Source organism: Bufo gargarizans, chromosome 1 (genome assembly GCF_014858855.1).
Source record: "Bufo gargarizans isolate SCDJY-AF-19 chromosome 1, ASM1485885v1, whole genome shotgun sequence".
Taxonomy (NCBI): Eukaryota; Metazoa; Chordata; class Amphibia; order Anura; family Bufonidae; genus Bufo; species Bufo gargarizans.
The window spans coordinates 387,765,982-387,776,708 of record NC_058080.1 but is presented as its reverse complement, the minus strand read 5'-3'; the positions used below and the strand labels follow the sequence as shown (position 1 = coordinate 387,776,708).

The following is a 10,727-nucleotide window of genomic DNA, read 5'->3' as shown; positions in this document are numbered from 1 at the left end:
AAATGCATCAATGGACGAGCAAATTTACCGGACCAAAATGTTGATTCTATGGAGCCTTTAAGACTCTGTCAGATACAGATATGGAGTGTTATGCTACACCAGTATTGTGTCTCAATGTCTGCATGACAGACTTAGGCCTCATGCACACGACAGTATTTTTTTTGCAGTCCGCAAAAAGGGGTTCCGTTGTTCCGTGTCCGTTTTTGTTTCCGTGTGTCTTCCTTTATTTTTGAAGGATCTCCAGACATGAAGGAAAGTAAAAAAATAAATAAAATCTAAGTCAAGTTTGCCATGCAAATGATAGGAAAAAAGCGGACGCGCGGATGACAATCTTGTGTGCCTCCGTGTTTTTTCACGGACCCATTGACTTGAATGGGTCTGCGAACCGTTGTCCGTAAAAAAAATAGGACAGGTCCTATTTTTTTCACGGACTGAAAACACGGCTCATGGACGACAAACTGTGCATTAGCCGAGTTTTCCACGGACCCATTGAAAGTCAATGGGTCCGCAGAAAACGGAACAACGGACACAACAACAGTAGTGTGCATGATGCCTTACAGGACCTAAAATCTCACCCCTGGAAGGAAAAAAGTGTCACACTCTTCAGTGTACAGTATGAGACACACCGAGCAGAAACCAAGCCCAAGTACTGAACATGAAGGAAATGCTTTGTGTTTTGTGAGTTTCTCCAAACAAGTTATTCAGGATCTACGTGAATGAAGCCACCACATGAAAGAGGAAGAAAGTGCAGTATTGAGGTGCTGATATGTGGACCACCTTCATTCACCCATCTTCTGACTGTCATATGGTGACATGACGAGACCGTTACATATACACTTTACATAAAACTGAATATAAAAAAAAATTAAAAAAAGCCTCTCTACTTTATTGTTGGTGGTTATCTACTGAAATCAATAGATAGGGCCTCCAGATCAGCAAACGATTTACAGGATTCAAGAAGGCAGCAGAGTTATCACACAGAGAAGTGGAGAGGAGCTGGTCGGTGAGGAACTGTTGTAGAGATGAGGTTAATCCTCTCCACAGCCAGATTGGCCTGCAATAAGGCACTGCAGGAGAGGTTACCAGTGCTAATACCTCTATTGCCTTCGCCCTTTCTTAGTTCAGGTTTTATTATCGGTGCCCGATCAGGAGGGAATGGATATGGTAATGTTCTGTGAAGATTTACTCTGCATCATTATACACCTCAGAAATTTCACTATTATGGGCTCAGATATGTATTGGATATATTAAAGTTACTGTGTTCACCATGCCATCATTACGATGAGCAGATTGTGTGTAATACTCATCATAATGGTGTAGCGCAGGATGTCTGAATAATGAAATCCACTCATTTAAAATTTTGGAGGTGTATATGGATACTCAGCATCATAACACCGTACAGAAAGTTCATTATCCAGTAAGGCTGGAAGTATATAGCGATACTCAGCATCATTATACAATGCAGCACCTTCTTGTCACAAGGTGGGTTATATAGCATATTGCACCAGTGTAGCTCATTATGCAAGATGGCATCTCCAGACCACTGAAATCCTCTTTGATAATCACTCTCACCATTATGAGAAAGGAAATAATTTCCCTCTGAATAGTTACCCACCTCCACCTCTTGCAGTGCTACCATGCCCTTATGTTGTTAGAGGGATGGAGGCAGTTATACGGTCACAGGAGGTCACTGTTTATGTGCCCTCCCCTGATCATCTGCATCATCCACAGGTATGTCTTCTGAAACTCCATTTAGCTGAGACTTTCCAGGAACTGTCCCATCTGATGAGGCAATTGCAGCTGTTGCCCCTCGAGGCTGCACTGAAATAGGTGCTCCCACACCATTGCCACCTATTTGCCCTTCCCCTTTACCAAAGTTAAATAGTTTACCAGGATGGAAAGGTTTGGTTGGAGAATGGGCTCTTTCTGGTGCTGCCTCTCTCCGTGTTTCTGGAGATTTCAAGAACTTGAAGCTCAGGAAGCTAGGTATTTTGGTATCTCCCCCTGGAGGAGACTGTGGAGATTTGGCATTGGTCCCTGACAAGAATTTGCTTTGCAGGGGTATAATTTGCTTGAGTTTGAGCACATTATTGCTGGCCAGCAGGGAGCTGGGCCTCTTCGGTTTGTCATGAGTGTTCCCACCTTGGGAACCACATGGCTTATTTTTACTTGAGTTCTTCTCATGTGCTTGAGGTTCTTGGCCGGATCTTCCTTCCTCTCCTCCCCGCTCCCGTTCTTTTCGTGCATGATAATCAGCATGACGTTGCCTTTCTTCTTCCTCTCGCTTCCTGCGCTGTTGCTGCTGATACCGATGCTGGGCCTGACGTTCATGTTTCTGTTAAGAGAAGAGGACATAGTAATACTTTGCCAATGTAGTTAACAGGAACTTGTGACTTTTGTGCATGCCTATATGTAGGCAGAATGTTAAAGAGCAGTAGGAGCAGAGAAGATACACATACATAAGAGATATAGATATATAGAGATTATATAGTCCAGAAAAATGAACAGCACTCCAATGACATTGGAGTACTGTTCATTTTTCTGGACTATAATTGGGGTAAGAAGCCTATTCCCTCAGGAACGTGCACCCAGACTTGCTTATTTATATATACAGATAGATAGAGAAAGTCTGGACACACCCTTTTAACTTATGTAATTTGTAGAAAATGGACTTTCAATCTGTGAAAGTATTTATTGGGAGAGAAGCTGCATTATTTGGTGGAGGCAGGCTCAGACTGGCCCCCTGTGGGCCCCTAGTCTCCCACTGCTTGCACAAGTGGCAAATAACACAGTAGACTTGCTGCACTACATACATATATTTAATGTACAGCACCTCAGCCAGCCTATGTTCATATAAAAAACTTGTTAGATTTTTTAAATTATATTTGAATGTATCCGTACTGTGGGCCCCTAAATACATTTTACTGGTGGGCCCTAGGTACCCCAGTCAGACACTGGGTGGAGGAAATGCTTTCGGACACCATATTGAATTCAGCTCAGGTTTTTCCAAAGGTTCACGTGATATATCAATCTTTTCTATAATTTACTCAGAAACACACTGGAAGTGTCAGTTTTGATATACCTTTAACTATTCAGGAGTGAAGCAAGGTCAAGGTTCGTTACAGGTGAACAATTATGCCGTTAACTAAAGAACATTGTATAGAATTTGTCCTCGTGTGAAGGAAGGAGCACACATGACAATGCATGTCACTTGGATATGTGCCCTATTTTAAACTCAACTATACGTAGAATCATCACATAGTTTATTGAAACTGGATCCATTGTTAACAGGCACTGGACAGGATGACCAGAGTCTGCCACAAATGTCCTAGCATCATTTGTTAAAAGCCCAAACTGCAGTACCAGATAGTTATCGCTGGAAACCGGGACCAATCAACGTTTCAGATTGTGGATTCTTCATGATCAAAAATGGCATCCATACAAAGTTCAGATGCCACACCGATTCAATGAATACGAGCCAGACAGAGAGAGTTTGCAAAATGGGCTTTGAAGCAAGCAGAGGCAGATCTGTTTTTCCCACATCACATTCTTTTCAGTAACGAGGCACTGTTTTATGTGAATGGTGTGGTCTATCACCACAATCTCCAGTATTGATTCAATGATTATCCATCATGGACAGACCCATCAAAAACAATGGGGGTCTATATACAAACCAGAAATTTGCCTCCATTTAGTGCAGATTGCGACACAAAGATCCTTTGCCGTGCAATCTGTGACTTTTCCCCGTTCACGAAGGTCTAAAAAAGTTGGTGTGGGCGGAAGAGATGACGGACTGGCAGGCCCGTCTCATTTACCATAGTCTACGCCTTGTTTAGTTCACAAGCAGTCTTACATTTAGAAGCAGCAGTGGAACCTCCGAACTTGCGTAGAGACCGGTGCCTCTACATAACTCCAGTGGATTCCCCACCAGCTATAGAGGTTATTAAGACCGACGTCTAAAATGCCGGTCTTAATAAATGAACCCTAATGTGTTTGGAAAAGGTCACGATTTGGTGTGGTATTTGGAGGACTCATATCATAGGGCTGTTTTTCATTGATCATCCGTGCTCAATGAGAACAGTAAGTTCCCATGTGATTTTCTACAGTTTGGCACACCACCACACTTTGCTCTGGCTCTACGCAGATAGCTAGATGTGCATTTCCCTGGGCACAGGATTTGGCATAGAGGCCTGATAGAATGGCCCTCAAGATCACTGGACTTAATGCTTTTCGACTTCTATCTCTGGGGTCATTTAAACTGCATTGTATATGCAGAAAAAATACACAATATTGCTCACCTAAAATGGCAAATCCTAAAGTGCTGCATTTCTTCAGCGTGTTCTTGAAGACTGGTTTAAACCATGTGCAGAATGGTGGACACATTGGGCATGTCACGTAAAACACATTAGGAAACTTTGACCTTACTTAACTTTTAAACTGGTACAGATAGGTCAACATTTACACTTCCAGTGTATTTGTGAGTAAATTCTAGTCAAGACTGATATCACATAACCCCCTTGCCACTGAAATAACCTGAGCTGAATTCAATATTGCGGATGTCAAAATGGAAGGCAAAAACTTTTCCACCACCAAATAATTCAGCCCCTCTCCCAATTAACACCTTTCACACATTGGAAGTAAATGTTCTACTAATTACACCAGTTAACAAGGTGTGTCCAGACTTTTGCCTCTGTATATATTTTTGTGGGAACAGATTCAGTATAACTTGAAATGTATTGATTACATTTGCTGTTCTTTCTATGCTTAGGAGCCCAGTGGATGGTTCTAGTGACTGAAAACTGTCTCTGTATGAAAGGTTACATAAAGCGGTCAATCACCGAGTAGGCCCTTAAAGGGAACCCGTCACCGGGATTTTGTGTATAGAGCTGAGGACATGGGTTGCTAGATGGCCGCTAGCACATCCGCAATATCCAGTCCCCATAGCTCTGTGTGCTTTTATTGTGTAAAAAACACTATATTTGTAAAGGAGTGTCACAGCTAAGACAATAACCAGTCAGAGGGAAGATATCCTAAAGTGGTATAATTACAAGTAACACTGTCACAGAGTACAACCTAAGTATAAAACGTAGCCTTAGCATAATAAAGGCTACGTTTTATACTTAGGTGGTACTCTGTGATAGCATATTTGCAAATGAGAATACTTTTTGGGGGGAAGGTTTGAGGGGTGGAAAGGTCATTTTTCAGCAAATGATTGTTTACATTCACATACAGTCAGGTCCATAAATATTGGGACATCGACACAATTCTAACATTTTTGGCTCTATACACCACTACAATGGATTTGAAATGAAACAAACAAGATGTGTTTTAACTGCAGACTTAATTTGAGGGTATTTACATCCAAATCAGGTGAACGGTGTAGGAATTACAACAGTTTGCATATGTGCCTCCCACTTGTTAAGGAACCAAAAGTAATGGGACAATTGGCTTCTCAGCTGTTCCATGGCCAGGTGTGTGTTATTCCCTCATTATCCCAATTACAATGAGCAGATAAAAGGTCCAGAGTTCATTTCAAGTGTGCTATTTGCATTTGGAATCTGTTGCTGTCAACTCTCAAGATGAGATCCAAAGAGCTGTCACTATCAGTGAAGCAAGCCATCATTAGTCTGAAAAAACACAACAACCCCATCAGCGAGATAGCAAAAACATTAGGCGTGGCCAAAACAACTGTTTGGAACATTCTTAAAAAGAAGGAATGCACTGGTGAGCTCAGCAACACCAAAAGACCAGGAAGACCATATAAAACAACTGTGGTGGATGACCGAAGAATTCTTTCCCTGGTGAAGAAAACACCCTTCACAACAGTTGGCCAGATCAAGAACACTCTCCAGGAGGTAGGTGTATGTGTGTCAAAGTCAACAATCAAGAGAAGACTTCACCAGAGTGAATACAGAGGGTTCACCACAAGATGTAAACCATTGGTGAGCCTCAAAAACAGGAAGGCCAGATTAGAGTTTGCCAAACGACATCACAGTTCTGAAACAACATCCTATGGACAGATGAGACCAAGATCAACTTGTACCAGAGTGATGGGCAGAGAAGAGTATGTAGAAGGAAAGGAACTGCTCATGATCCTAAGCATACCACTTCATCAGTGAAGCATGGTGGTGGTAGTGTCATGGCGTAGGCATGTATGGCTGCCAATGGAACTGGTTCTCTTGCATTTATTAATGATGTGATGGCTGACTAGAGCAGCAGAATGAATTCTGAAGTGTTTCGAGCAATATTATCTGCTCATATTCAGCCAAATGCTTCAGAACTCATTGGACGGAGCTTCACAGTGCAGATGGGCAATGACCCAAAGCATACTGCAAAAGCAACCAAAGAGTTTTTTAAGGGAAATAAGTGGAATGTTATGCAATGGCAAAGTCAATCACCTGACCTGAATCCGATTGAGCATGCATTTCACTTGCTGGAGACAAAACTGAAGAGAAAATGCCCCAAGAACAAGCAGGAACTGAAGACCGTTGCAGTAGAGGCCTGGCAGAGCATCACCAGGGATGAAACCCAGCATCTGGTGATGTCTATGCGTTCCAGACTTCAGGCTGTAATTGACTGCAAAGGATTTGCAACCAAGTATTAAAAAGTGAGTTTAATTTATGATTATTATTCTGTCCCATTACTTTGGTTCCTTAACAACTAATATTTATGGACCTGACTGTATATTAGAAAACACATTGAGAAGCTGGTTAATTTGGTTTGCAGCCTAACAGTTATGTGTGTACTTTTGTTCACTATATGGGCGTTTGCCAACACAAACGGCCAATTATTCTTAAATGTCTATGCTCAGATATAAATTAATATAACTTTTACAGTTCAGTTTTGTACCTTAAATGCTTCTCGCCTTTGGTATTCCAACTTTGCCATCTCTTCAGCTACCCACCCAGGGATGTCTGGAATCACCACATGTATAATATACTTCAGAAGCAGTGCAAAATGCTGCAAAGAGGAAACAATGGAACAGTGTTTCACTGAAATGGGTAAACGCAGTGTAAAGATGAAATGGGCAAGATATTTTTCAAGGAACCCCTTGAAAAAAAAAAAATTGTTGGATACAATCCACCCTTGAAATAGGCTACAGTGCTTCCCCACACCCATTTTTTTATTTATCATTTTCACCTATATAACTATGAGTCTGCTGTATTCTTTTAAAATTCCCATTAGTAAAACAGCACAGTGTGTTTTATGCTGTTCTGGTGAATAGGAAACTGGACCTGTCCTCATACTATTGTCCTTAAACTCAGCAAAATTGTTTGATGACATATCTCCTTTTATAGCCTTGGATACAATATAGCATCATTCATCTGTTTATTAGTCACAGTGGACTGTGTGGCATGCAGGAACTTGCATTATTTAAAGTGGTTGCCCACTTTTTGGCTGCTTGTGACCAATGTGTATGTAAGATGACTATATGGCACTTACTAATATAGTCTTTGCTGAAATTATGTGCCGTTTGCTATATTTCATAAGTCATGCTCTTGTTAGGCAAATCTTCTATGCTGTCCACATAGAGGTCTTGTCCATAAGATGGCCGCTGATGGAGGGTAATGTGACTGGACACATCCCTCAGCCTCTGCCATTGATACACACTGCATCTGTACTAAACACCCAGTAGAAAGGGCATAGCTATATAGGGGCTGCAGAAGTAGCAGTCACTACTGGGCCCAGGAGCCTGAGGGGGCCCAGAGACCCTTGTACCACATAAGAACACACTGGTATTAAAGAAAATGCATGCAGGTCCAGTTACACCTCTTGCTGGAGGGAAGGGGTTAGGTCAAGAATTTAGCAAGGTGGGGGTTGCCTCAGGCAGCACTAAGGCTATGTGGTTCCCTGCCCCTGGCCACAAAGCACTGTGGCCCCAAGCTGAACTCTTGCACCAGGGCCCATGAGGCTTTAGCTACTCTGTTGCCCAGTAGGGAAGCGTAGATTACAGGTGCAGTGTATTTGAATAGAGAATCACATGGAGGGATTTGCCTGGTCATATGACCCTCCATTAGCAACCATTTTATGGACAAGACCTCTGTGTAGACATCACAAAAGACATGGTCAACAAGGTGGCAATTTTAGTAAAGGGTATATTAGTGTCATACAGTCATTTTACAAACCTATTCATCAACAGTGGCCAAACCCTTTAATATAAACCAGAAGTGTACATATTTCTGACCCCTTAGCAACATGTGACATACATGTAGAGTATGTAACCAAGTCAACAAATAAAGCTAGTGCATGCCCTCATCATTTCCCATCTAGACTACTGCAACATCCTTCTCTGTGGCCTCACATATAACTTCTGTGTGCCCCTTCAATCCAACTTCAACTCTGGTGCCTGGTTAATATATCTCTCCACTCGTTTCTCTTGCCTCTGCCAATCTTTCCACTGGCTCCTCATTACCCAGCAAACTCAGTACTAAATATTAACTACAACATACAAGTCCATCCACACATATCTGAACTAATTTCCCACAACCTCTCAGCACCTACTGTAATTGATCTTTCCACAACCTCTTTGGTCTCCACTTGTCTTCTCCTCACACAAGAATTCTCCCATGCATCAGCCACACTAAAACTCATGTGGGGTCATAGAGAATTTCTCCCAACATCCAAACCTTCAAAAGCAACATGAAAAACCCATCTCTTCAGGAAAGCCTACAATAAACCCTGATGCCACTACAATACTATCTGAGCTTCCACAGTCGCCTATTTCCCACTCCCGTGAAGATTGTAAACCCTCACAGGCAGAGTCCTCTCTCCCTCTGTACCAGTCTATCACTCATGTTTAGTATACTTGTTTTTGTATTATACTATGTATGTAAACCATTTCATATTAACAGTGCACTGTAATTAAAGGAGCATTCCAAAACCTAAGTATGAATGACGTATCCTTAGGATAGTAGAATCAAGTGTGCAGGAACAGCACTCAATGGTCCGTACTTCTTAAAGGAAGATGCAGCAGCCCCGAACCGGCTGCGGATCCAATCAGCCAGAAAATACGTATAAATCAAACAGCGGTGGCAGCATCTCCCGTCATTTCATCTTTATTGAGGACTTCACAGCATACACAAAATTAGCAATGTTTCGGCTGTGCAACAGCCTTTGTCAAGCTTGACAAAGGCTGTTGCACAGCTGAAACGTTGCTAATTTTGTGTATGCTGTGAAGTCCTCAATAAAGATGAAATTATGGGAGATGCTGCCACCACTGTTTGATTTATACGTATCCTTAGGATAGGTCATCAACATTAGATTTGCAGGGTGTTGGGAGTCAGACCCTTGCCGATTAGCTTCAAGGGAAGGGCTTCAGCACTGGAACCAGGCACCAGTACTACCTAGCTCTTTCCACTATGTTGGGCCACTCTGGTTAATGCAGTGCTGCTCACATTCAAGTGAATGGGAGTAGTGCTGCAGTAACCGGACATGGCTACTACACAGTGGACCGATCTGTGTAGTGGTTCCAGTGCCCGAGATCCTGTAGACAGCTTATCGGTCAAGTGCTGGGAGTCAGACCTGCCTCCTTAGGATACGTAATCAATACTTAAGTCCCAGAGAACCCTTTAAATGGTGCTTTAAAGTAAATAATAATGATAATACTCACGTATTATAGAAGATATTTTATACCATTCTAAGTTTTACTAAAACTAATTTCAAGGGGCTTGACAACCTTTTTCAACAAATGACTGAATATGCAGCATTTGTTTAGGATTACAAGATATCTACCTTTTGTATTCCCATTAGGCACATAAGACATGGTTACATACCTCTAAGACAACAATAAATATGATGGCAGATTCAGGACCAAGCCATGGTATTAATCTCTGAAGCTGCCCACACTGTCCAATCAGGTAACAATTCACAATAATGGCAATGACACCCATTGCTTCCATCACATTCTGCAAGAGAAAGACACAAACCTTACCCTCAAACATAACCATGTTTGTTGAACAAAAGGCTTTGTTTTTTAAGTTTAATTTGTTAACAGATATTTAGTTATAAGCCACTGAATAATGCCATCACTGTAAATAAAGCTATAGCACATCAACCTGCCCATTCTAGTACTAGTAAAAGGACATGAAACCCCTTTCTTTAGAAATCACTTGCTGTTGTCCACACCCACCAGCTCCTTACTTGCCACTGTCCTATACCATCCACACGGCGACCAAATGGTCTCTGAAGTCCACTGCACAGCTTGAAGGCATCACTGCGGATTTCAATAATGTTATTGACAAGGGCACACACGGCTGCGAGGGGAAAAGCAGATGAGAAGAGGACCACATAGCCAAACTGCACAAACATTTCTTGATAGTCTTGGAAGGTATCCTAGGGAAAACACATGGATAATTGTGAGATAACGTTATACGACACCAGAAAACAATGAAGAACACATAATTAATAACTAATATGGCATAAAGGAGAAGAAAGGCTGAACTTGTCAAATCTGTGTCTTTTTTCAGCATATGTAATAATGTAACTAAGTCTTTGGAGAGTAGAGGGGGAGTGATCTGCAGTAAGCGATAAACAGAGAAACACAGTCAGAAACTAGAGCAGCTAATCGTAAGCATTATAGCTCATCCCAAGTGCATTATTCAGATCACTGCTGCTCAGTAATTTCTATAATGTCCAATATATGGCCTTCTGAGTGATTTAGGGACCAGAGTCTCCATTCTCTAGGTCTAGTCTATGAGCAGACATCATAGCAGCTAGGCTCCACCCAC

At 41.9% G+C, this 10,727-nt stretch overlaps 1 protein-coding gene across 3 annotated transcripts in view; it reads right to left on the bottom strand.

Annotated features, from left to right (window-relative positions):
- Nucleotides 1-324: 324 nt before the first annotated feature.
- Nucleotides 325-10,727, bottom strand: part of ANO8 (anoctamin 8) — a 108,670-nt gene continuing 98,267 nt past the window's right edge. For all 3 annotated transcript variants that reach the window (XM_044285613.1, XM_044285622.1, XM_044285627.1), the window contains 4 exons: nt 10,141-10,332; nt 9,774-9,905; nt 6,850-6,960; nt 325-2,335 (listed from right to left, as the gene is read on the bottom strand). In XM_044285613.1, the coding sequence (XP_044141548.1) occupies nt 1,688-2,335; nt 6,850-6,960; nt 9,774-9,905; nt 10,141-10,332 (1,083 nt within the window). In that variant the 3' untranslated portion in view covers nt 325-1,687. The remainder of the gene's footprint in view (nt 2,336-6,849; nt 6,961-9,773; nt 9,906-10,140; nt 10,333-10,727) is intronic.